General features: G+C 44.3%; 3 protein-coding genes across 9 annotated transcripts; 2 read left to right on the top strand and 1 right to left on the bottom strand.

Moving 5' to 3' along the window:
- The first annotated feature begins 5,796 nt into the window (after positions 1-5,796).
- LOC119317057 (BAG-associated GRAM protein 1-like) lies at positions 5,797-11,598 on the top strand. Of its 3 annotated transcripts, XM_037591451.1 has the most exons (18): positions 5,799-6,145; positions 6,246-6,302; positions 6,414-6,511; positions 6,649-6,724; positions 7,809-7,937; positions 8,047-8,093; positions 8,175-8,295; positions 8,377-8,493; positions 8,765-8,794; positions 8,883-8,982; positions 9,407-9,513; positions 9,593-9,739; positions 9,825-9,929; positions 10,047-10,193; positions 10,280-10,333; positions 10,686-10,749; positions 10,855-10,916; positions 11,350-11,598. In XM_037591451.1, the coding sequence occupies exons 1-18, from the start codon at positions 5,891-5,893 to the stop codon at positions 11,455-11,457; spliced, it is 1,824 nt and encodes a 607-aa protein (XP_037447348.1). In that variant the 5' UTR covers positions 5,799-5,890; the 3' UTR covers positions 11,458-11,598. The 3 variants fall into 3 exon arrangements, with proteins under 3 accessions (XP_037447347.1, XP_037447346.1, XP_037447348.1); XM_037591450.1 differs by having other exon boundaries at positions 5,797-6,145; positions 9,825-10,193; positions 11,355-11,456; XM_037591449.1 differs by having other exon boundaries at positions 5,798-6,145; positions 9,825-10,193.
- A 175-nt stretch (positions 11,599-11,773) lies between these two features.
- Positions 11,774-15,209, bottom strand: LOC119317061. The gene is made up of 3 exons (XM_037591454.1): positions 14,951-15,209; positions 13,186-14,132; positions 11,774-12,177 (listed from the first exon to the last, which is right to left on the bottom strand). Exons 1-3 carry the CDS (start codon positions 15,027-15,029, stop codon positions 12,019-12,021), a joined length of 1,185 nt encoding a protein of 394 aa, XP_037447351.1. The 5' UTR covers positions 15,030-15,209; the 3' UTR covers positions 11,774-12,018.
- A 146-nt stretch (positions 15,210-15,355) lies between these two features.
- LOC119317058 (protein LUC7-like) lies at positions 15,356-20,548 on the top strand. 5 transcript variants are annotated; one of them, XR_005153494.1, is made up of 14 exons: positions 15,356-15,627; positions 15,729-15,781; positions 16,692-16,860; positions 16,962-17,025; positions 17,418-17,497; positions 17,800-17,947; positions 18,068-18,129; positions 18,258-18,317; positions 18,524-18,582; positions 18,876-18,957; positions 19,137-19,186; positions 19,279-19,521; positions 19,902-20,155; positions 20,261-20,548. XR_005153494.1 is itself a non-coding variant. In XM_037591452.1 (13 exons), the coding sequence occupies exons 1-13, from the start codon at positions 15,481-15,483 to the stop codon at positions 19,915-19,917; spliced, it is 1,233 nt and encodes a 410-aa protein (XP_037447349.1). In that variant the 5' UTR covers positions 15,356-15,480; the 3' UTR covers positions 19,918-20,548. The 5 variants fall into 5 exon arrangements, 2 of the variants coding, with proteins under 2 accessions (XP_037447349.1, XP_037447350.1); XM_037591452.1 differs by having other exon boundaries at positions 19,902-20,548; XR_005153496.1 differs by lacking the exons at positions 19,279-19,521; positions 19,902-20,155; positions 20,261-20,548 and adding an exon at positions 18,706-18,751 and having other exon boundaries at positions 19,137-19,185.
- The last annotated feature ends 6,183 nt before the right edge of the window (positions 20,549-26,731 follow it).

Here is a 26,731-nt window from a genome sequence, read left to right as displayed (position 1 = left end):
GATCCAAGCAGTAGCTCTGAAGATGATCTGCAAGAAAGTTTTGTGTTGTCTGTTAAATATCAAATCATTTCTGCAATTCCATATAGCCCACAAAAGCGCATATATTTCAATCCGAATATGAGCCGCCGTAGTATGTTCAACCCCAGTTAACCATGTTCCAAACAACGATGTAATGTCAACTAGAGGAATAATGTTAAAGGCTATATGAATCGTTCCCCAAAGTAATTTGGCGAGTGGGCATTCAAGAAATAAATGTTGTATTGTTTCATCATGATCACAAAAGCAACATCATGGACCGCCTACCCATCTCCTCTTGATTAAGTTGTCCTTTGTAAGAATCACTTGTTTGTGGACAAACCACATAAAGATTTTAATGCGCAAAGGAACCTTAATCTTCCAAATATGCAACGATCTCGAGATTGGGCCAGAATTAACCAAATCCAAATAGAAAGATTTTACTGTAAAACCCCCATTCTTAGCTAGTTTCCATTGCGTCGAATCTGGTTGGTCGGAGAGGTGAACATCTATCAATCTCCGAACCAAGTGCATCCATGCAGTCCAATGCTCACCAACTAACGCATGTCTGAACTGGATATTCAATGGGCTCGTATGTAGAACTGTGCCTATGTAATCCTCCTTACGTTACACAATGTTATAGAAGGTGGGATATTGTACGGCCAGGGGCGTCTCTCCTAACCACGTATCCTTTCCAAACCTTGTTGACATCCCATTGCCAACTAGGAATTTGACCCTAGGAAAGAAAAAGTCCTTCACTCTCATAAGCCCTTTCTAGAATGGCGAGTCGATTGGTCTCATGGTAACCTGAGCGAGTGTTTTCGACTGTAGATACTTATTACGCAAAATCTGTGCCCACATACCCTCCGGCTCAGTCTCTAACCGGTAGAGCCATTTGCTCATAAGGCATTTGTTCTTGATTTCTAAGTTCTCAATATCGAGACCGCCCTGGTCTTTTGGTCGACAAAGAATGTCCCATTGCGCGATACGGTATTTCCTCTTGGCCTCATCTGACTGCCAGAAGAATCGAGATCTGAAGAAATCAAGTCGTTTCCGTACCTCTTTTGGAATCTCGAAGAATGATAGTAGGAACATCGGCATACTAGTCAGTGCTGAGTTAATCAGCACTAGCCGACCTCCATAAGACATAAGCTTACCCTTCTAGCAGCTCAGCTTTTTTTCTATTCGATCTTTGATACATTTTCATTCTTTATTAGATGACTTACGGTGGTGGATCGGTATGCCCAAATAACTAAAAGGTAAAGAGCCCAATTCACATCCAAACAATTGTTTATATGTGTCTTGTTCGTCTTTGGCCCTCCCAAAGCAGAACAACTCACTTTTGTCAAAGCTTATCTTTAAACCAGACAATTGTTCGAGGAGGCATAATATAAGTTTCATATTACGCGCCTTAGCAATGTCGTGTTCCATGAATAAGATAGTGTCGTCAGCATACTGTAGAATGGATACTCCTCCATCAACTAGATGAGGAACTAACCCCTCCACTTGCCCATGCCGTTTGGCCCCGCCAATGAGAATGGCCAACATATCGGCCACTATATTAAACAAGAGAGGAGACATGAAATCTCCTTGTCTCAAACCCTTGTGTGTCTGAAAATAATGACCGATATCATTGTTAACCTTGATTCTGACACTACCCTTCTGGACTAGAGAACCCACTTGGTTCCGCCAGACCTCGCTAAATCCTTTCATGCGCATTGCCTGCTGTAGGAAGGGCCACTTTACTTTATCATACGCCTACTCGAAATCCACTTTGAAGATAACCCCATCAAGCTTCTTCGAATGGATTTCATGTAACGTTTCATGCAAAACGACCACCCCTTCAAGTATATGTCGCCCTGGCATGAACGTTGTTTGACTCGGTTGTACCACTGAATGCGCGATCTGTGTCAATCTATTGGTCCCCACCTTTGTGAAGATTTTGAAACTCACGTTAAGAAGACAAATTGGCCTGAACTGTTCAATCCGTACTGCCTCGTCTTTCTTTGGCAATAGCGTGATCATACCAAAGTTAAGATGAAACAACTCTAAATGACCGTTAAAGAAATCATGAAACATAGGCATAAGATCATCTTTAATAATATGCCAACATTTCTTATAGAATTCAGCTGGAAACCCGTCTAGTCCTGGTGCTTTATTCGATTTCATTTGTGAGATTGCGTTCAGAATCTCCTTCTCAGTAAACGGTGCAGCTAAAATATCGTTCTCTTCTACCTGGAGTTGAGGAATATCTCCAATTAAAGTTTCGTCTAGGGTCACCGTACTTGCTTCCGGATGGCCAAACAGTTGTTTATAGTAGTTGGAGATATAAGCTTTCAGATTCTCATGCCCCAAAATTGTCCACTCGTCTTGTTCAAGCTGAATGATTTTCTTCTTCCTATGTTTGTCATTCGCAATTATATGAAAAATTGTGTATTGTCATCCCCTTGGACAACCTTAAGCACTTTGGCACGCATTGCCCATTTGAACTCCTCTCTAAGAAGAGCTCGTAGGCCTTGCTCAACTTCGGACTTGGAACTTTGCTCATTCACCGTAAGCAAGTTAGTTTCAGCTTTTAAATCTAAAGCTTCGATCAGACGAGTAAATCGCTCTTTTTCTTGTTTGTAAAGCTCACTTTCATTTCTGGCCCAATCTCGCAAAAATTGTCTCAAATGACAGATCTTATTTTGCCATCTCTCAAGACTAGTGCTTCCACTAACAGGATATTATTCTTTTATAAATTACAACATCAGAAGGAAAATCATAGTATTGTCACCTGACCAATTTGAACTTTTTCATACATGAGGTATGTGACCCCTTCATCACGTATTAAGAGAAAAGTTAGAAAAGTGTGAACGGACGCTTTGTAGGAGGTCGTCTATTTACAAGCAACCTAATGTATACCAAATAAGTCGTGGACAATGTTCAAAAAAAAAATTAAGTCGTGGACATGTAGCTCTATGCCTTATACTTCATTCTAAGCTAAATATTTTTGCAACTTATAATTGTTTTCCCATTGTCCAGGTCTAATCATCTAAGTCAAACGGCATGTACATATATAGATTTCTGTGTTACAAGTACAAGATGTAAGCACCAAAGAAGGAAAGCCTTTTTTGTTTCTAAAATGAGTAAATGGTGATGCCAGGGCATTGGCAAAGCCGGAGGAATTGAATATGGTGAAAGTTTGCCCAAGGAAGATCGTCAATTTTCCTTTTGGAAGAGAACATTAACGAAATTCCACAGTGCATTCTTCAATAAATCAAAATAAAATTAACGTGACATGTGGGGTGAGGTAGCTAAAAATAAGAAAAGTGTACAACATATAAATTATTTAGCCAATCCACATATTGTGATGCATATTGTGTTCTAGCATGATAACCAACCATGGCTACACTAGAGGTGAACTCTAGTTTGGGCTCATCATATGTTTACTGTGAGCTTAGACGTTGATATACGTGCCTACTTCATCCCAGCTACCATGATCATAGTTGTGCCCACGGGAATCAAAATCTTTAATTGGATCGCTACCATGTGGGGAGGTTCGATACCATACAAAACACCCATGTTATTTGTTGTAGGGTTCATCTTTTTGTTCACCATAGGAGGGCTCACTAGAATAATTCTAGCAAATGGAAATGTGCAAGCACATAATAAGTATCAATAAAGTTTCTATTATTAAAGAAAAAACATAGCTAGCTCATGGGAGTAAAGTGGTTTCCGTTTTTAGAATTGCTCGGTAGAAAGATCATCTACAATGGGGTAGGCATTTTTGTTGATAGCGAGATAGCAGAAGTTTCAGTTCTGAAGCTGTACGAGTCCGGTCTTCAGTTGGCATGGTATGCGTGTGTGCGTGTGTGCGCGTGTGTGATTGATGGTGTGTGTGCAGTGCATCTAAGTTCTGCTTTGTATCCGTTCTTTCGGGAAAGAACCACTCTACCTAGTTCCGATCAATCTTTTCAAGAAATGAACCTTATCTCCCATCCATAAAAAGAAGGAAAAAACTTACAGTCAGCCGACTGATAACATGGGCGCATCCACCACCTCGCGCGGGTGACGCGCGCCCCTTGCTGTCCAACGCACCGCTTATCGTTTTTGTGTGAGATGTAGTGTGCGAGTCAACTCCATACTAACTCATCCCCATGCTTCTTTTCCGCATCTATCGCTGCGGCGGCCCTCGCGGATGTTGGTGTTCCTCCAGTCGTCGCCGTCCGTCTCCTCCATCCATCTAATCTTTGATCCTCTTCCCCCCCTCCCCCCCAATATATCGCTGACATCCCTTGCGGCTGCCAGCGTTCACACTGGTCATCAATTGAGCACAAGCATGGTCGCCTCCCATGCACAAGTCCACCCACCTCCTCATCCTCCATGTCGTCCATGGCCGGATGGTGCAGAGGAGCGTGGGGGCTCGCTGCCGATGCTGCAACATGAGTTGTGTTGTAAGAGGTGGAGCTATGGTTTATGTCGCAATGGGGGATCAAAGGCCCATGTCATTCAAGCTGCTAGTCGCACCATGAAACTGTTCCATGTTGCAATGGATGACCAAAGCACACGTCATGTATACGCACAAACGTAACAAGGTCTGTGTTGCAAACCAACCGAGCACAACACGGTCATCTTCTATATCTAAATAGTTAGCCCCCACTAACATATTTCTTTCAACATGCAAGCATGCCACCTCATCATTCAACATGCATAGGAAAAGGCACACCTAAACATACAACTATGTATATTAAAAATTTACTTCAACATGCAACCATGTATGCATGTAAAATTCCATTCTATTATACTATTTACATCAAATTTTTATATACTTTCAAAAACTATTATTTCAAATACTGATGTTTCGTGTAACCAAAAATCTCATTGAAATATTGCAAAATATTCCCACAACAACGTACGGGGCATCATCTAGTTGTTATAAAGGTTGCGGCTGACGTGGTGGGAGATCAGACGGATGTCTCACGCGAGGCGATCGATCTAATTGATTCATAACCCGGCCAAAAGTAAAGAAAGTTTTGATCTTATTGATTCATAATCCGGCCGAAAGTAAAGAAAGGTAAACGTCCTCAGTCTCTGAGAGAAGGGTTGGGATCCTCTGCAGTACTGTATGGTACAGTACAGTCACTGGCATGTGGACCCGGCCCCACATGTCATCCTCACTACAGCACCATACAATACTGCAGAGGATCCCAACCCCAAGAGAAGTACTTTGCACCCATGTGATTGCGGGGGACAGAGATCAGGTGACATGCACCTTTGCATGTCACCGTGTGCCTTGCGGCCTGAATTCAAATTTAAACATTACAAAAAAATCTGAAAAAAATCATGCATGTTCACATCACATATTATGATAACCCCTAAAAAATTCAGATCAAAATTTGAAACATACACCGAGAAGCAAAAAAGAGAAATCTGTCATGAATAGTTGTGAATGGTTCTCTATATACTATTCACATCTGAGTTTCTTTTTTTTGCTTCTCGATGTATGTTTCGAGTTTTGATCTGAATTTTTTTAAGGGTTATCTTAATATGTGCTGTGAATATGCATGGTTTTTTTTAGATTTTTTCGCAATGTTTAAATTTGAATTCGGGCCGCAAGGCACACGGTGACATGCAAAGGTGCATGTCACCTGATCTCTGTCCGATTGCGGGAGCCAGTTACATGATGTTTCAAACAACCAATTTTGTTTCGGAGGTTGACGCGCGGCGAGGTATCCGTAAAAGCCTCCGTGAGACCGTGACGTGACAGGCGCATTGTGGGAGACTCACTGGATGCACCTCGGAGCCAAACCCACGGCGACGGTTGGTTGCACTTTATATGCCCCGCTAACCGATCTTTGCTTCCCTCACAGGTCACAGCAAAGAGACGGTGAGCATGGCCATGGGCGCGCACTGCTCGTGGTTGCTGAGATCCCTCCTGCCGTCGCTGTGGGAGGCGGAGGTGGCCATCTCCGCCGTGGCACTTCTCGCCGCCGCCGTCGCGCTGCTCCTCATCCTCGAGGAGACCGCGTCCGCCACCTCCCCCTCCTCTCCCACGACTAAGAGCTATGACCGAGACCGAGGGGGGCGGAGGCGGGGCAGCGCAAAGGGAAGCAGGGCGGCCGCTGAACCAGGATGCGCCGGCGACGAGGTGAGATCAATCGATCATGTGTACACGGCGTGTGCATACCAAGATCTGCATTCCCCCCTCAAATGGTAACACAGCTTATTTTCCCTGATGAACCCTGCAGATCACTCTTGTGGCTGACAGCTCTCGCTCTCGGAGCACCACCGCGTACGTGATCAAGGTACACTTTTATCCAAGTTCCAACGTACTGCTACTACACAGCTAGCACCTGGCTAGCAGAGAAGAGAGAAACGGCGCCTGTTCTTACTCCGCTTATGTGTTGCTGCGTCAGCTGGAGCTGGTGTCTGCCAAGTACCTGATCGGCGCCAACCTGAACGGGACCGCCGAACCCTACGCCGTCATCTCCCTCGGCGGGCAGAAGCGCTTCAGGTGCGTAATAACAATCCCTCCTCTTCTTACATTTTTATTCCTAGTTGAGACACTTATTTTCGGACGGAGTGAGTATAATGTTGCTTTGCAATTCAAGCGAGGTGTTCATAGAGTTCATACTGTGTTTGTGCGTGCAGTCCCATGGTGCCTAGCCAAAGAAATCCCGTGTGGGGGGAGGCGTTCAGCTTCCTGGCCAGAGAACTTCCAGCTGAGGTATGATTATGAACGAACAGCTTCCTACACATTCTTTGATCATCTCTATCCACAGCAAACACGATGATTAGCTTTTTCTTCTCCTAGAACATAGAAAATGTGATTTTTTTTTCTCTCTTGAGAATCTGGAAGGTGTTCTTTTGGAAATATAGTTTAGAACCCATTCGCTCTACAAGTCGCTTTTAATCATCGTCACACACTCACAAATAGTCCACCCGCCGTCCCTGCGGGCCCACTGCCGCCGAGACTCTAATCATGGATGTCTCGGTTCAAAAAGGAACAAGAATGTCTCAGTATATACTACCACATCCGTACCAAAATATAAGACGTTTTTGTCGGCTAAACTAGCCTAAAAAAAGATCTTACATTTTGATAAGAAGTGCGATTCCAGTTTGAATATCTTATGAGCGTGAAAGAAGAGCAATACGGCATGATGGAGTAGATTAGACAAATGCTCCGCAAAGAAAAGCACAGGGTGTATGCCAGCCGTGTTAGTACAAAGCAATGCTTTTGCGCCATGCAGTGCTGCTGCGTTATTTTTAGTTCTATTTCGTTCTCTCTGAGAATCTTCAGAGAGCACGGCATACATATAGTAGTACTGGCCGGCTTTGCCTTGCCGACGATCTTTCGGAACCGTGGCACAAAGTAGAAGCATCATAAAATTTTGAAAGGCACTTTCCCAGAAAGACAGTGGTCCAGATAATATAGGGTAAATTAGAGTGCACCTGACGCCATCCATCGTCGATTCAGGCTTTGAATAGTGAACTGAGCAATGGCCTGCAGGCTGTCAAAAGTAGCTATGGGAGAGTGCAGTGCGTGCATATGTTTGCATGCAGGGGCCGTGCAGCATCATAGCCAGCTTCTCTCAAGCAACGACCGTCGCACCGCTCCTGTCAATGATTCAAAAGCAAAGGTGTTACCTACCTGGCACAAACATCATATCAACTTTATCTGCTCAGCAAGTTTCTTACGCAGAAGCTGAAACTGAGACGTTTTCAGCGAAAACAAGATATGCCAACGCACGCATTTGATGCCACAGACGTGCTTGCTCAAATGTGTGATGTATTTTTTACTTTCTGGATAGGTAACCATAACAGTTTATGACTGGGACAATGTATGCAAACGCAAAGTCATCGGATCTGTCACTATAGCTATCCTCGCCGAAGACGAAACAGGAGCCGTTTGGTACGACCTGGACAGCAGATCTGGTCAGGTAGGATATGCATTTATGAATAATAAATCAGCCTTCCTCATCTCAGTGCCTCATCACAGTAGGCACCGCATGTACAATCCCGCTTACAACACAAAGTATCTGGTTGCAGATCTGCTTGCGTATTAGCTCAAAGAAAGTGTCGTCGACTTCTGACAGGTAACATTGATTTGAGAAGTATGAACAGCATTATTTGTGAGGGTAGGCAAACATCCTTCTTATTTCACCAAATGTTTCCAGCTTCTTTAAGCAGTATACCGGAGCCAAGTCCCAGAGAAAGATGATACTCACTAGGCAACGGTTGGCGATGACTGAAGACAGTGGTCCTCTGCACGCTACAATCGAGTTTCCTCATGACGAAGTACTAATTCTCGGCAAATGATAATTGCACATACAGTATTGCATACTCAACTGAACCGAATGATTGCCTTCCTACTTTCAGATTGTTCACCACAGTTATTCTTGTGCTCTGGAGAGGTCTTTCTTGCGGTATGGGCGTATGTGCATCTCCTCATGGCATCTGTGCTTCCAGTCACACGTATTCTCCAAGCAATTAAATGTAAGTACATGTTCTAAAAGTGCAAACCCCAAACTGATCTTTGCATGGTTTTAACTTATGAGCAAGGTAAATAATATCAGCCACGTCTGAAAATCCATGAGGTAATAAATTGTCACTCAATAATATAAATCTTGCTAACTAACACACAGTAATCAGGCCATTGCTGCAGAAAATCGGTACGGTATGGATATATTGACAAGCAAGTTCAGATTCTTTTCTCTGTTCACAAATTCATCCTTATATAATTTTCTTATTATCCAATTATTTTTAGGTGATCATTCCGTTACAAGACATATATGAGGTATGCAACCTATGAAGCTCTTATTATGACCTTAGTATTTGATTTTAAATGGTTGAGATGGTTGACACATGCATGATTTCACCCACAGATAAGGAGGAGCCAGCACTCCCTTATAAACCCAGCTATTACTATATTTCTTCATACCGACGCAGGTGGTCATGGAGTATCTCCATTGTGCTGCCAAAATGGTAAACTATTTTCTGTTGGTGTAATCTTGGGCATCCTCCTTGGAACCAAGATTATGAATTATTTTTCGATGGAATCTTTTTACAAAGTTAGATAAATCACACCCCTAGTTGGAAAACTAGATACTATCATGGATTCGATGTGTACGCTTTCTGAAAACTTAGAAGATTTCAGTCACATGCCTAATTGGAAAACTAGGTGTTATTATGGATTATATGTCTGATTTCTGAAATTTTAACTTCAGAGAGCTTGGACTAGACCATTTCCAATTTGATACTCCTTCACGGGTAAAACTTTACTATCGAAGGCACCAACAGCAAAACGAGTCCTAGAAATATAGATCTGCTGTTGTTGTTTTCATCTTCCATGTTGCAAAACTACTATTTACAGATTTTTCTATTGAGCATCCTTGCCTTAATGGTTCAGGAAGCGTAAGGTACAAGTTCACATCCTTCTGGAACAGAAACCGTACATTTCGAGCTCTAGAGACAGCGCTGCAGTGTTACCGAGCAACATTGGAAGCCGAAAAGCAGGTATTCAGAAAGTAATCTTGTTTGGTCTTTTCATTTGCTTCTGGGGAAACCACCTGACAACCTGTACTTGTACAAGTAGGTGGGTGCACATTTGCTTCTTAAAGGAGAGAGTATGAATGTTATTAGCAGCAGAACAGACAACATAAAGACAGAAAACAGAAGAATTGGACTGACTATCACATTTCAACCTTTCGTCAATGAACATGTTCTTGTAGACATAACCAGTGTGAGCATCCCAGATAATTTTCTATTTTTGAATATGCATATTTACTTTTCATCTCCCTAATTTTCAACATGGTATGATTTTTCAGAATACCTTCCCTGGTACACCTGAGAAGTTTTTCACTGTGATACTAGGTGATGATGCAATGTTTTTCCAGCAGTACCGAAATGCACGAAAAGATACAGATTTAAAGGTGTATTTTGTCAATTGCGCTATTGGCATATCATTTTCATGGTCTCAATTTTTTTTACCAAGTTGGTTGCTGCCAGCATTAGACGACGTAACAGTCAAATGTTTTTATTTTCTCCAGCTGAGTAAGTGGCATGTCTCAGATGAGTACGGTGGAAATGTTCGCGAAGTAACTTTCAGGTCACTATGCCACAGTCCTTTGTGTCCTCCAGACACTGCGGTAACTGAATTGCAGCATGTTTTTTTCTCAAACGACAAAAGAAACCTGGTAACAAAAAAAAAAGATCACTACAAATTAAATTTATGGTGTTATTTCAGCCTTTAATGCAAGCATCTGTTCTTATTTGATTTCAGATCTATGAAACAAAGCAGCAAGCACACGATGTCCCATTTGGTTCTTACTTTGAGGTATTTGGATACATCTTATGGCATATTCTACATCCATGATTCTGACATGTAGTAAAAGCAGAATAGTACCTTTTAAAGTGGTTAAAAATTAAACTTGTGCCCTTCTGGACACGATTTAATAACGTTAGCCCCCTTTCAGTTAATTGTGCACAGTATTTAGAACCTAAACCTGGAGTTTTTTCTTAACATACCCTACTAAGATATAAATGCTAGTGAACAACAAACAAAATTCCCATTTATAACCACTTTTTTCTCGAGGTTAGACCACAAAATACTTGCTTTGGCTAGTAGATACGTAAATATTTTTCCCCGCAGGCCAACTGCAGCTGATGCCTTGGTTTCACTGTTACAGATCCACTGCAGGTGGTCTCTAAGGACAACCTCTAGTTCAACATGTCAAGTGGATATAAAGATTGGTAAGTTCAATTCCTATCAAGTTTTCCTTTAGAAAATTCCTACTATGTTTATCCAGCACAAGATGTAGCGGGTAAATACTACATTTAACTTTGTGCACCTAATAGGTGTGAACATGAAGAAGTGGTGCATTTTGCAATCAAAAATAAAATCTGGAGCAACTGAGGAGGTATGCCATACCATCTTGTTCATTTTAAGGTCTCCATGCTGGCAAGATGGAGTACTGATAATTCACATCTGTAACATGAAATAAATGGCATAGTTTAGGATTCTAACCATTTGCCCACTTTAAATAATAACTGTATTGAAATATCCAGCATTCAGAAGTTATTTCACCGTAATTCAGATTAAAGGGATCAATCTGATAACAATTGATGAAAGAACAAAATGTCCGGGCTTCAGGCAACCTCTTGGTTGTTAGACATCACTGATTAGGAATATGACAAGAAGATGATAAAATGACTCCAAGTTGATCTGCACCACACAACCCTCAATTAATGTAAACAATAGGAACGATATAGGTAAATGGAAACTGTACTTTGATGTTCCACAAACAGCATTTGACAATGTCTTCCTAACATGATCTGGACCTTCTGGTACAGTACAGGAGAGAAGTTTGCAAGATTTTGGAGGCTGCCAATGATTATGCCGTCAAAGCTGAGTCAAATGGGCCAAATAGGGAAGATATTGTGGTGACATCTTCAGCATAACGAACTGCAGAAGAAAACCACCTGCATATTTCTGTATACGCATGCATACAGGACATATTTGCAAAATTTGGAGGCTGCTTGCGCTGTAACCTGAAAGCTTCGTCGAAGAGCCAAGCCAATGATGATACTGTTGCAACATGTCCTCCATGAAATCTTGCTGTTAAAACGACCTACAAAGGTCCACCCTCGCACACAAAATGCTTCCGACTAAGTGTTGACTGTTGAGAAGGAAAAAAGATATTCCTGCAAAGTAGCATATTACTGTGAATAGCCCAACCTGGGTAGAAATGAACAAAAAGGAAATGGCAGATGATCCTAATCCACCGCATCCCTGTAAAATCCATGTACTTGCTCTATTATAGAAGTGACAAAACATAACTTACATCAAATTATCAACTGATCTGAAAACAAGCTGACTTTTCTACAACCTATATTTGTACATGGACAACGGACAACAGGATGGTAAACCTTATGGTAATGCTACCGATTATTTACATATACCACAATGTATGCCACCTGGTTTCCAGTAAGGCTGCAATGATGAGCACATGACAGCAATCATTATTTCCGTGACCTAAGATCGTTCTCAAGTTTCTTCATCCTTGTTTCTTGGGCTTTGAGATCCCGTTCGAGTTTATTTATCTTTGATTCTTGTTCCTTTGTAATCAAAGTGAGGGCCTTGACATCTAAAACCCCAGCGAGTTCGTTCAGTGATTGCACCTGTAATAAGATTGACAAAAGAATTAATCCAGGTTTATTTTCTGGAATGGTTTATGAACGATACACATTTCCCATTCAAAATTAACCATAACTTCTATTCAGAATCAAATAATAATCAAAACTATAAGTAGGATTCAACAATTACAACTTGGTGCAGAAAATATTACCCTCTTTGTAATGTAGTAGTAGATAACAGTGAAACAGAAAAGTATACCAGGTTTATTTTGGATAGTGCGTTTATTTTAGACAGTGAATGTATTATATAATATACAAGTATAAACTAGTTGGTCGCTTTAAGACAAAACCAAGGGGAAAAACATTGGATATTATGGTGCAAGGACTCTGCAATCAGGCCACTTGTGATCTTGCTTTCTCTCTGGGGTCTTAATGAAATTAGTTGCAGTTCGAATTTAGCAGCAGTTGGGTGCTCAAGAAACTGAACCAAACTTGGGTGGAGCTCATGACATAGTGAATTTCGTAGAAGTCCTGGCCGTTGCGCCTGGGATCTAGACTGGCCCCACAGACCAACACTAGTCTTTATTGCGCACTTTGTCCTCACTCGTGCGCACCTGGGATCAACTTCCCAGTCGGTCACCCATCCTCAAATTGCTCCAAGCCAAGCACACATAATTTTGAGGGTCCTTCCGGATGGGCTCCCGGAAAAGAAGGTGCACCTTGTTGTTATGAGTGGTTTATCATTCCTATTAAGCCGGGATGTCACATACCCCAATTTGATAATCTCGTCTAAGCTACTCCAGAGTGCGGTACTTGAGCAGGGGCATAGAACTGAATTATAATAAATCATGTGTACTCTTTCACCAGTTCAAAGCTATTGGGCTGAATTATCTTCAGCTGAGTTTGTACGTTAGATATCAGATCGGAAAAAAAATAGCAAGCTGAATTGAGAAATGACTTCGCGTTATATCTTCAAACTACTAATGATCACCTCCATTCAAACAACGCTTGGAAGGGCCAATAACAGGTTATATCATTCTAATAAGTACCCACCTTCTTAAGGAGTTGCAGCCGTTGATCCGTATCATTAACAGAATCACCCTGTCTTGTAATCCCCTTGACGACATACATCAAATGGGTTTGTAGAAACCGCGAACAATGGTTATCAAGAGAACACTGTGGAAAGGCTGTTTCACAGCCAATTCTAAAAAACGGGCAGTTGGTAAGCTTCATAAGGAAAACTGTTCCACAATGTTTGTCCATCTCAGACCGCATAACATGTTGTTCACACAGCTGCTCGCATGGTAGGAGCTTGAATGGGCAGACAGTGTCATGCTTTTCCATATGAATAGCGCAGAAAGAAGCTACACATCCATCATTTGTGCAGTTCAGTATCCTAAATTTGCATTGACTTGTGTGCTCCGCTAGCTTATCTGGCATGTCAAATCTCTCTGGGCAATGGAAATTGCCTTTACTGTCTATGTTCTCCAGAATAGCCCATGCAGTTGCCTTCCTTTCATCCTGGGCCCACGAGTTATCCGTCTCTAACTTTTGCATGAAGTCTTTAATCTTGTTCAGGCGGCTTTCGCTAGAAAAAAGCCCAGAGACATGGCTCAGCATGCCCTTTTTTGAGGTCACAAAATCATCGATCAAGTCTGACAGGAACTCCGTCGGCCTGGAGGATGCTTTTGTTAATTGATCTGAATGATCCTTGCCTCCATCCATAGATTCGCGAACAAGTGTTTCAGATCTCTGAATCATGTACCCTGATAGTTCAGTCTTCATGCCAATAGCTACAGATGCTGGGCTCTTGAACATATCACCAGTGGTGCTGTCCACTGAAGCTGTGGCCAATGCATGAAGTAAGAGCTGTGTCATGCTATGTAAGACCTCTATGTCAGATAGATTGCACTGAAAATTTAAGCCTTTGTCCTCTAACGTGTTCTCAAGGTTGTCCATTGGAACTCCAAGCAGTATGGTTGAATCAGTACAACGGCATCCTGAAAGAAAGAAAAAGATGAGATGAATGAACAAAGAGTTAGGCTCTTATGTTGTGAAGCGATCTATTAGGTGTATTCTGTAGCTTTGAATTTCACAAAAAAATCGACCCTAATGCAATCTAAGATCCTAAAATCAACACGATCCACTATGGCGGATTCAAATTATCTTTGAAGAGTGCAGCACAGAACCTATGAAGTCATTTTTGTTTTTGCACGATTTAATATCGATTAGCTTATTTCCAGTCACATGGTCGTGGATGTATCCCCACCCGGAAGGGACATCTCTACCAGTCTTGCCATGAGTAACTACTCCCTCCGTTCCTAAATGTAAGTCTTTGTAGAGATTTCACTATGGACAACATACGGATATATCTAGATGCATTTTAGAGTATAGTTTCACTTATTTTGCTCCGTATGTCGGTATAGTGGAATCTCTCCAAAGACTTATATTTAGGAACGGAGGGAGTATATTGGAACAACAGAATGTTTTTTCTTGGGAGTGGCTAGGTCTCATCTAAATGAGAGTTAACTGAGGTCTCATCTAACTCCCACACCGTTGTATTTTATGCTGAGATTTTGGGTATAGGTGTGAATCCTTTCTCTCTTTTTTTTTTTGACGAAATTCCAACTACAGTACTACGGCAAAATCAAACCGAATGGACAAAATGTTGAGTCAATGATCATCACTCAATCAGCAACTGAGTTAATATCCCGCAAAGTAGATGAAATAATGTGGCATTCGATGCTCTTAACACTACATCAGCCGACGGGTTAGTCGCCATCAACTCCCACAGAAGCCTCCGTGACAACGAACTAACCTCGTGTGGAGGCGCCGACGAGAAGGATCCACCGGAAATCAGAGGCAAAAGTCCACTCGCCGCCGGGAGGGCTCACCATCGATGGAGATAGGGAAACAATCGGCGGGAAGACTGCAGCGATCCGATGGAGCGCTGAAGAGACCACCTGAGTGAGCGGAGAGCCGGCGGCGCCAGCGCCGGGGAGCAGGAGCCGGGAGCAATTGGGGACCCGGGACTCTGTCCCGTGAGCCCGTGACGACCCTCCGTTCTGGGCCGCGGGCCGCTGGCCGCGTCTATTTGGACCATGTGGACTCTTCTAAAAAAATTGGACCGTGGGGACAATCTGTCGATCGGATCGGACGGCGGGGAAGGTACCCACCGGCCACCGTTGTTTCCTTTTTCCGGCGGCATCCAGGACCTTCCAGAACCCCAGGTTCCAGCTTCCTTCGTCCTCCTACTTGCTAATCGCTATCACGCCACCGAAACAGTCTCCACCCCCTTCTCCCGGAACCAAAAACCCTAGCAAGGGGAGGGCCCCGCCGCGCGGTGCCATGGACGCCATCCGGAAGCAGCTTGACCAGCTCATGGGCGCCAACCGCAATGGCGACGTCCGGGAGGTCAGCCGCAAGTACTACGACCGCGACGTCTGCCGCCTCTTCCTCGCCGGCCTATGCCCCCACGACCTCTTCCAGCTCACCGTGCGTTTCCTCTTCTCCAGCCAAACTGCTGCTATAATTTCGATCGGGATTAGGCGCGGTGCGGCTCGCTGATATGTTTTTGTTTTGTTCGTGTTTTGCAGAAGATGGACATGGGTCCGTGTCCTAAGCTGCACTCGTTGCAGCTCCGCAAGGAGTATCCTACCACTTGAGTTCCATCTCAATTTTGTGCGTGTAATTTTAGGGCAATATATGGACGGATTTGTGGAGATGACCACATTGGTTCAGTTTATTTCCCCTTCTCATAGTGTGGTTTGAATCGAAGAAGTTTTGAGTGCTCGTGTGAGGTCAGGGTAGAATAGATTGGAGGAACTTCTGATTGTCTGGGCTACCTGCCTTTTTTATTTAATACTGGGCTTGGATGATTGTATGGAGTCATGGATCATGCAGTTTGAACGACACAACTTAGCTACATTTTGCTTGTCAAGATTATTATGACCTCCATATTGATTAAAATGAACATTTGAAATTTATTCAGATGTTGATTGACTGCTAAGAACAATGTGTGTTAAGCTTTAGGTTTGCAAAAGTAGGGCGTGCGTTGTTTCATTGTATGAGATTTGAGATTGCTGTTGATCGACAATTCAAATATAAATTATAGTATTGTTATGGTGCAAGTTCAGAGGCAAAAGACAACAATGAACTGTGAAGCATTAGGTTTGTGATATATTGAGCTTCCCTTCTGAATCCAACCATGATATTTGATAATGGTCTAATCATGTTAGTACTGCAACCTTTCCTAATAATCAACCAAATCTAGGTGCCTTCTCTTATTAGGTCACCTTTAATGTCATGGTGAGAAAATGAGGTTTGAATGCTTTATCTTTTTTTTAAACGCTTTACTCGTGCATCATTGCAGTCTTGACTTAACAAGGAATTCCTGAGGAATTAGTGATAGTTGTTTAGTTGTACACTGTTGTTCTGATAAGTAACAGTGCAGCACATACACGTTTCTTTTGGTTACATTCCCATGCATATCTCTATGGTAGCATGTTTGCAGTTGGGTATGAAGGATCTGTTCTGTTGCTTCCTGAACTAAGTAATAGATACGAGGAGGCCAAAGCCAAAGGTATGGACAACTATGATCGTGAATTGGAAGAAACTATAGAAAGACTGATAGTTGAGTGCGAGAGAAAGATTCAAAGAGCCCTTAAGCGTTTGGAGGAGGAAGACGCCAAGGCAGCTATTGCAATTTCTATCACTGAGGTTACACAGGTACCTCATGTTAATTGCTCTTCTGATCCCATTAATACCATGTTTGATTATTTCATTGTGGAAACTGAATGGTGAATGATAATGTTTACTTGCAAATCCAGAGTAGAGAGGTACTCGAGTTCTCCAAACAAATTAAGGAGAAGATGAAGGAGATAGACACTTTTGGTAAGTCCTTTTTCTTTCTCCCACAACTATATTGTTGTTCAATATTTCTCTTTGTTACTAACTTACTATATTCTTTTATTTATGCCCAACGGTTCTGTGCTCAGTTTCCTCTGGAATGCCATTCTTCCAATTATTTGTCTTTGTGAAACCTCTGAAAATTCTTCTACTATGAAATTACTTCCTCCGTTCGGGTTTATTAGTCCTTCTCGGATTCTGTGTCAAATTTGGACCATAGATTTAATTAGCAAAATATAAGTTACTTGCCACAAAAATAGTATCATTGAAAATTTCTTTTGAATATGAATCTCACAATATAATTTTTGTGGCATATAACTTAAAGTATATGTGTTTGCAACTTAGCATTTGATTCTTTGCGCTTGTTGCTCCTGTAGACTTTGATGGAAACACTGAGGGAAAAATTCGGGCTACTGAAGAGGTTGATAAACTCAAGGAACAGAGAGCTGAAGAGCAGGTATTTCTGGGGCCGCTATCAAATTTTACCACACTGGAGTTGTCTGGCTTAAGTATATAGCTGAATTTATTTGAAGGGGAGCCTTGGCGCAGTGGTAAAGCTGCTGCCTTGTGACCATGAGGTCATGGGTTCAAGTCCTGGAAACAGCCTCTTACAGAAATGTAGGGAAAGGCTGCGTACTATAGACCCAAAGTGGTCGGACCCTTCCCTGGACCCTGCGCAAGCGGGAGCTACATGCACCAGGTTGCCCCCTTTTTTTTTTTTTTATGTGCCTTCTGTAACGATTTTATTCTCATTTGAAGGCAAAGCTGCTCCTTGAAGCCTTTAATAAGGACCGTGTTTTGTTAGTGAATTCTCTCCAAACTGCTACGCAATCAACAGCACATGCTGCTCCAGATGCTCGTACACAAGAAATGATTAATGAAAAGCTCAAAAAAGCAGAGGAATTAGGTGTGTTTCATTAACCATACTTCCTGCAGCCTCCTTTGCTCGAGTACTAGAGCACAAATCATTGTTATCTGGTGTTGTATTAACGCATAATAATGTACAAACAACATTTGTTCTGAACAGGTGAGAGTGGGATGATTGATGAAGCACAAAAACTGTTGGATGAAGCAGAAGCTCTGAAGAAGGTTAATATCTATCTTTAGCATTTAAATCTATTGGAGCAGCTGGCTAGATGTTATGGCAGCTCTCGTCTGCTTTAGTTGCCAAAGTAACATTTCTCTTTCTGATGCATTTTGTTTTGATCTCTAACCAGCTGGGTGCGCGGCCACAGCCTGTTCCTGACTCTGCAAAAATGTCCACTCACGTTCAAATTGTAAGTAACTCAAATTTTCCTTGTGCAATCCACAACAAAAATTCAATCCTTTTGCTAACTGCATGGAGACCTAGTTATTGGATTCGCTATGTGGTAGGACTACTCTTGTCGTGAAGTTTCAGGCAGAAAAGTTGTATAGCAATAATAACATATTTAGTTTGTCTCCATTTGTTTATATATTGATTTTGTGCATTTGTAATCTTCAGACTGATCAAAAGTTGCGCCTGTGTGACATATGTGGAGCATTCTTGAGCGTGTATGACAGGTAAATTCATTTCCTTTGGCTTAACCAGGAATTTCCACCATGGGGTCATGAGTATAGTAGTGTATGGGGTTCCAAAGTGCTTCAGCTTTTGACAGACGCCTGTGCCTCCTTTTTCACCAGCAGGCTTTTGGGTCCAGTTTTACGAGGATTACTTTTGCAGCTAAAGAATGTGCGTGTTTATTTATACATGTTTTTATCCTTGTGGATCATAGATGTCTTGTCAAGGGTTTAATGTAACTTGCAAACTTGTTGTTTATAGCTATGCTCTTGGCTAATTTTTTTCTTCCAAACAGTGACCGGCGTTTAGCAGATCATTTCGGAGGGAAACTCCATATGGGTTATATGCTAATACGTGAGAAGTTGTCTGAACTGCAGGTTAGTTTTCAGAATAATCTTTTGAGTGAAGCGTAGTCCTGCAGAGTTACATGTTAGTACCAGATTTTGCTAACATGGCTGGCTTATTTTCTTCCTTTGTTAGTACCTGAATTGTTCTGTACTTGTTTATTTGGGATTATATAAGACTGGTGTTGCTTCTGTCTTTTTTGCGTGTACAGGAAGAGAAAAACAAAAGGCGCAAGGTAGACCGAACTGAACATGACAGAAGGTACTCTTAGGCTTCCTAGCTTTAAAGTCTCCTAACAGAGCAAAAAAAAATGTTAATTATTGTGCTAAAAGCTGCCTTGTACAAACAACTAGATCCAAGGAAAGGAGCACAGAACGTGATAGAGCATCAAGCAGGGACCGTCATAGAGGAGATCGAAGCAGCAGTCGTGACAGGCACAGGGATTATGACCGTAGAAGTAGCCATGATCGCTACCATGACAGAGAAAGTAGATATGACCATGATAAAGAATCAGGGAGATCTCTTAGCTATGATTCGAGGAGCCGCCGAAGGTCACGTTCCCCAAGGGATAGTTCTAGGGACTATGACCGACACGGGTATGCTTACATCTATTCTAGTTACCGCATAATGTTTGAATTGTGCATATTCCTTCCCCTGTTGCTATCTCTTGCTATTAGTACTAGACAAAAACAAGTCAACTGAAACCCCACCAGGTTATGTGTGAATGAAACTTGAAATTACTTGCAAGATATAAATCTTCAGCTCACTTGGTGCATATAAATTTGTAGATCAGATTCCTATATACAGTTCATTATTATATACTCCCTCTGTAAAGAAATATAAGATCGTTTAGGTCACTACAGAGGGAGTAGTTCATTATTATTCTTACTGTGTAATATGACTTAATTATGTCAATAGCGTGCGACATAGTGCAGCACTCATGAAATGCAACCGACTTATTTCGGTGTCTCTGCAGGCGTCGTGACCGTTGAGATGGGCACTAGATGCAGGCAGGCTTGCATTAGATTTTCTGAGGTGGGCACTAGATGCAGGCAGGCAGGCGTGCGACATATTAGTAACAGAAAAGAAAGGAAGTAGTGTATCAACATTCAACCAATGCCCTTTTTTGGAAACATGATGTGCTTTAGAAGAGGTGGTCAGTCCAGAACTTGATGATTGCTGCTTTGGATGGCTTGGCTCTTTTCTCTGCGACAGAAAGACCACCTTGAGGTATCCATCCTTGAAAGTGGTGTACTGCCTGCCTGAAGATTTTATAATTTCTGATGATGGATCAAATACCCCAGCATCCCATGATCACAAATTCACAATATCCAGGGCAATATCTCTTGGGAGGACCTGCATGGCTAGGCTGATCGCATCAAAGCAAGAAGTACCTCTATTTTTGGTGTGCATGATATATTTCCTAGCACCTGAGGGCAAATGGGTAGTCCTAGAATAAGTGCATTGAAGTTTCTTCCACCTTGTCGTCATAAAGAACTCTCAAGGTACTGATTTTCTGCTCAATAGGTTCCCGTTGTCCACTCTATCGTAGAGCAATTACCAGAAAAAGGAGCCGTGCTTGGATACACCCCCTTTTAAAAAGTTGACAAATTTTGATGTAAATGAAGGGTTGAGATTAGAACATACTCTTTTATTAAACCGCTTCTTTCCCCAAAGCGTTTGTCTGTGATTACCATCGTAATACCCTCGATTTTTCAAACCAGGTCTAGCCAAAGACTTAGAGCATCTCCATCCGTTCGGTCTTCCAGGGCGCCGAAAAAGAGTCGCCTGAAGGCGAACCGGCGCTAGATTGGCGCGTGGGGGTGACACTGCTCCCAGGCGTCGGCCTACAGGACGCCGCGGGCTTGGCGCTATTTCATACAATTAGTTGCAAACTCAGCGAACTTCCACGAACTCGGCGAAATTTCATTGAAATTTGTACAAAAAATATAAACACATGCAAACTACGCCTAGGAACTGTGCCCGTGTCCACCGCCCGCCATCTACATGCCGAGAAGCCTGTAGAAGCGGGTGTAGTCACCGTTGTCGTCGCGCGCCCCGTCGGAGCCGCCGCCGTCCCTGCTACATCCCTGGCCAGGGTCGCCGACGCGCGGTGGGACGCTGGACGGCCCCGCCGCGTCCTCCTCGTCGCTATCGAGGATGATGACGCGCCCATCTCGCGCCCGCTGCGCCGGGCCTAGAGCTCCGTGTATGCCCAGCGCTGGCAGAGCACCTGCTCGTGAACGTAGTCCTCCTTCACCCACTTGAGAGCGGCCTCGTCATCGGGAGCCACCATGTCCACGTGCTCTGGCTTCACCGGGAGCAGCCCCGGCTCGGTTTTCGGTCGGACCAGGCGGAGGGAGCGCGGCAAGGGTCGGGAACCCTCGTTGATGACGAGGGCGCCGTCGCGGCGTCTCCTCCGGCTCTGGCTTGACGGGGCGGAGAGCCGGCGAGAGAAGGACGGCCGCGCCGGGTACTCAAGGCGCGACACGTTTCCGGTCTCGATGTGGTCGAGAATGGCCTCGAGGGTGCGGCCTGACACGCCCCACCACTCGTGCCGGCCGTCGGCGTTGAGGCGGCCGCGGGGGATGACGCCGTTGACGAAGGCGATCTGCTCTTGCCGGCGGCGCTCGAAGTACATCGTCCACATCGTTTCGCTGTCGGCGGCGTACCTCAGCTCGTTCCGCTGCTCCTCCGTCGGGGATGAGCGGATGCGGGCGATCTCGGCCCGCCGAGCCGCCCTCTCGGGCACAGGCGGCACCGGGACGCCGCCTGCACTGAGCCCCTACGCCCCCAGCACACGCATGTCCGGGGGCGCCGGATACTCGGCCTCGTAGAGGAGGCGCGCCTCCGGCTCTTGGAGGTGGCAGCGGCCGAAGCCGTTAGCCGCCGCACCGTCGCCTGGAAACAGCTCGACCATTTGCTCGTCGGCGGGAAGGGGGGGGGGAGAGGGTTGCTTTGTGCGCCATAGAAGGGGGATGTGAACTGTGGCGTCCACCGGCGGGGAGGTCGCCTTTTATAGCCGCTGCGGGGCGGCAGGAGGCCGCATGCCGAGCGACGCGTAGCGGGAGAGGGCGGGACGCGCGTCGCGGCGCCTTCACTGCGCCGCCCGTGAGGCATTGAAGGTTGACCGGCGCGGCAGCCTTTGCATTGATTCCCGCGGGAACCGAGGTGATGAGAACGACGAAGCGGCATCTCGCTGACTCGGCGGGCCCATCCTCGTTCGCCCCGATGCCCCCGGACGCCCCCCAGCGCGCCGGATTCGGTCTGGGTTCGCCGGCGCTAGTTTCGGCCCAAACCGGCGAAAAACAGGATTCTAGAGACGCGACTGGGCCGATTTTTGGGCGCCGACGCGGAAAAATCACCTAAGGAGGAAGAAGGAAGGGGCTGTTGAGTGCGCGGCTAAAGATGCTCTTAGCAGCAGCATGATAGATAGCATTTGTGATGATGCAGCAGAACAGCTATAGAGGTGTACGAGCGCGCATTCCATCGGCATCCTTGTGGACCTTGCCGAGGCGCATCACTGGATTCATGCCGCCGCCCACCGACAAGGCTGGACATGCGCTTTATAATCTTCACCCTGAAACAAACAACATCTTCCTGTCCTCCAATGGCGCAACATATTTCTCCAACTAGAACAACTCCAGGTTTCTCCCTTCGCAGTGCCCGTGTCCTGCAGATTTGGGAACAAAGATGCAACATTTGTTGGAATTTTGCTAGTAGGCCTTTGGCCCAAAGCCCAACTAAAATTCTGAAATTTTCTTTGCCCATTCATGCACACATGTAAATAGAGTGAATGAGACTAAAGTTTAGTCTCACTCCGGAAGTTGAGAGAGAGTTGCATCTCTTTATAAGGTGAGCTCTTCTACCACTTGTATGAGCATGAGAAGAGGAGACCTACACGCGCGCTCTTTGTCCCGCCGCACCGCGCCGCGCCGCGGGTTGCGGGTTGCGAGATTGAGCCGAGCTGAGGACAGAGCTATGCACGTTGTCTATATTTTTGCTGTTCGGGAAAAATTAATGAGTTATTAATTAATAATTAACGGACGCGTTAATTACTGAACCGTTTCCGATTCTTTTGGATCGTGACGACTCAGACGTGGGGTTTACTCCCACGACCTACCCGGCCCGCACTATATAGTCAGGAAGACGTCTACCTTAGTCGCCGCCGCCGCTTCGTATGGTTTCTCATCACCGTTCCAGATCATTTTGCCGCCAAGCAAGTCTCTCCATCCCTTCTTTCGGCATGCACCGGGAGAAGGGACAGCAGGCCTCCGGAACCCCGCCTCTCGTGATCCTGTACTGGAGAGGGGCGATTAGGTTTTTGGGGAGCGCATTTGCGCGACTGCTGGCAGCGACGACTTCGCGAACGACGACTTCTTCCCCGACCTCGGCAACCTCATCCTCGACGACATGGGCGACAACGTCAACGCCGGCGGTGCTGCACCCGCTGCACCGTATGTTATTCCATCCTTCTTGTTCGAGATCGTGGTAGAATTCATGTTTCTAGTATGTGCCCTAGATGTGACCTGTTCATCTACTATGTTAGCTCTCATGATTAGTTTAATCTTTGCTATTGCTGTTATGATCTATTTCCTATTTATTCGGATTAAATCTCGTAGTAATTTGCTTATTTTTTCAAGAATCCAAAAACCTGATTATAGGCAATTTACTCCGAGTGGTTTTGCTGCGCATCTGAAGCCGCCTGCCTTTAAGGGGGCGCAATATAAGAGGTGGCACACGAGAGCAGTCTACTGGTTTCAGACCATGGGCTGCTATGACGCCACCAAGGGCAAGCCTGAGGGCGATCTTAATCCAGCACAGCTGGAAGCTTTTGAGAAGATTGATAACCTCTTTAAAGGTGCTCTTCTGAGTGTTTTTGATGACTCCATTGTGAATTCGTATATGTCGTTTGACAACAGCAAGAACATGTGGGCTGCGCTCGAGGCCAAGTTTGGTGCCTCGGACACCGGCAGCGAGTTGTATGTCATGGAGCAATTCTATGACTACAAGATGACTGATGAGCGCCCTATTGTACAGCAGGCTCATGAGATACAATCGCTCGCAAAAGAACTTGAGTACTTCAAGTGTGTGTTGCCGGACAAATTTGTTGCCGGAGGCATCAATGCCAAGCTTCCACCTTCGTGGAACAATTTTGCTACTTCCCTGAAACATAAACATAAGAGACACGAGTTTTCCGTTGCGGATCTCATTGGTACTCTTGATGTTGAAGAGAAGGCGAGAGCAAAGGACACACGTGCTCGAGTTGCCGAGGGAGGTTCTAGTGCCCACATGGTACAGAAGAAGAACTTCCAGCCCAACAAGTTCAAAAACAATAAGAACAAAACTCAGGGCAAAGGCAAGTTTGATACAAAGAACAAGCCATCACATTCTACCAACTTCAAGAAGAATTCTCATAAGAAGGGGAAGGGACTTTGCCATGTCTGCGATGATCCTAATCACTGGGTTCTGAAGTGTCCTAACCGCTTTGAGGAGCGCGAAAATGAGAAGAGCGGCAAGTCCGCTAATGTTGGCATCGGTGATACTGATATGAAGGAATCAGGGTACGGTATTTTTCCTACCGTCCTTTCAGTATTCCAAACCCCTGATTGGTTAATTGACACCGGTGCCAATGTACATGTTTGTGCTGACGCCTCCATGTTTTCTTCTTACCAGGCCACTGGGACTTCTCCCGTGCTGATGGGGAACGGGTCACATGCCATGTTCGAGGTGTTGGTACGGTCGATCTGAAGTTTACTTCGAGGAAGACCGTGAGTTTGAAGAACGTTCATCATGTGTTGTCCATCAATAAAAATCTCGTTAGCGGTTCCCATTTATGTCGAGATGGTTTTAAGTTGGTTTTCGAATCAAATAAAGTTGTAATTTCTAAGTATGGACAATTTGTTGGAAAAGGCTATGAGAGCGGAGGCTTGTTCCGCCTGTCTTTGTTAGACATTTGCATTAAAGTTATTAATAATGTTTGCCACAACAATGAGTCTGATATTTGGCATTCACGACTTTGTCACATTAACTTTGGTTGCATGAGGCGGCTAGCCAATATGAATTTAATTCTAAAAATCTCTACTGTCAAAGGCTCTAAGTGCCAAGTATGTGTGCAAGCTAAGCAACCTCGCAAGTCCCATAAGACTGCAGAGGCAAGAGACTTGGCGCTAGTAGAACTTATACATTCTGATCTTTGTGAGATGAATGGCGTGTTGACAAAAGGTGGAAAGAGATACTTCATGACGTTGATTGATGACTCCACTAGATATTGTTATGTGTATCTTCTGAAATCAAAAGATGAGGCTTTGACTTTCTTCAAAAACTATAAAGCTGAGACAGAGAACCAACTTGATCGAAAAATTAAACGGATTAGGTCCGATCGTTGTGGAGTATTTTTCCAATGAATTTGATTTGTTGCGGAACATGGTATATGAAGGAAATATGCCCTAGAGGCAATATAAAGTTATTATTTATTTCCTTGTATCATGATAAATGTTTATTATTCATGTTAGAATTGTATTAAACCGGAAACATAATACATGTCTGAATACATAGACAAACAGAGTGTCACTAGTATGCCTCTACTTGACTAGCTCGTTGATCAAAGATGGTTGTGTTTCCTAACCATAGACATGAGTTGTCATTTGGTTAAACGGGATCACATCATTAGGAGAATGATGTGATTGACTTGACCCATTTCATTAGCTTAGCACTTGATCGTTTAGTTTGTTGCTATTGCTTTCTTCATAACTTATATATGTTCCTATGACTATGAGATTATGCAACTCCGGTTTACAGGAGGAACACTTTGTGTGCTACCAAACGTCACAACGTAACTGGGTAATTATAAAGGTGCTCTACAGGTGTCTCCGAAGGTGTTTGTTGGGTTGGCGTATTTCAAGATTAGGATTTGTCACTCCGATTGTCGGAGAGGTATCTCTGGGCCCTCTCGGTAATGCACATCACTCAAGCCTTGCAAGCATTGCAACTAATAAGTTAGTTGCGGGATGATGTATTACGGAACGAGTAAAGAGACTTGCTGGTAACGAGATTGAACTAGGTATTGAGATACCGACGATCGAATCTCGGGCAAGTAACATTCCGATGACAAAGGGAACAACGTATATTGTTATGCGGTCTGACCGATAAAGATCTTCGTAGAATATATAGGAGCCAATATGAGCATCCAAGTTCCGCTATTGGTTATTGACCAGAGACATGTCTCGGTCATGTCTACATAGTTCTCGAACCCGTAGGGTCCGCATGCTTAAAGTTCGGTGACGATTGTAATTAGGGTTTTTGTGTTTTGATGTACCGAAGGTTGTTCGGTGTCCCGGATGTGATCACAGACATGACGAGGAGTCTCGAAATGGTCAAGACATAAAGATTGATATATTGGAAGCCTATATTTGGATATCGGAAATGTTCCGGGTGAAATCAGGATTTTACCGGAGTACCGGGGGGTTACCGGAACCCTCCCCCCGGGGGTTATTGGGCCTACATGGGCCCTAAGGGAGAAGAGGAGGGCCGGGCAGGGCAGGCCGCGCGCCCCCTCCCCCCTAGTCCGAATAGGACAAGAAAGGGGGGGGGCTTTCCTCTTTCTCCCTTCCCCCTTCCTTTTCCAACAAGGCAAGAGGGGGGAGTCCTACTCCCGGTGGGAGTAGGACTCCTCCAGGCGCACCCCTTGGGCCGGCCGCACCTCCCCCTCTCCCTCCTTTATATACGGGGGCAAGGGGGCACCCCAGGACACACAAGTTGATCTTCGTGATCGTTCCTTAGCCGTGTGCGGTGCCCCCTTCCACC

This window comes from Triticum dicoccoides, chromosome 6A (genome assembly GCF_002162155.2).
Source record: "Triticum dicoccoides isolate Atlit2015 ecotype Zavitan chromosome 6A, WEW_v2.0, whole genome shotgun sequence".
NCBI classification, from domain to species: domain Eukaryota; kingdom Viridiplantae; phylum Streptophyta; class Magnoliopsida; order Poales; family Poaceae; genus Triticum; species Triticum dicoccoides.
The sequence above is the reverse complement of the archived record's forward strand: the minus strand, read 5'-3'. Positions and strand labels throughout refer to the sequence as shown.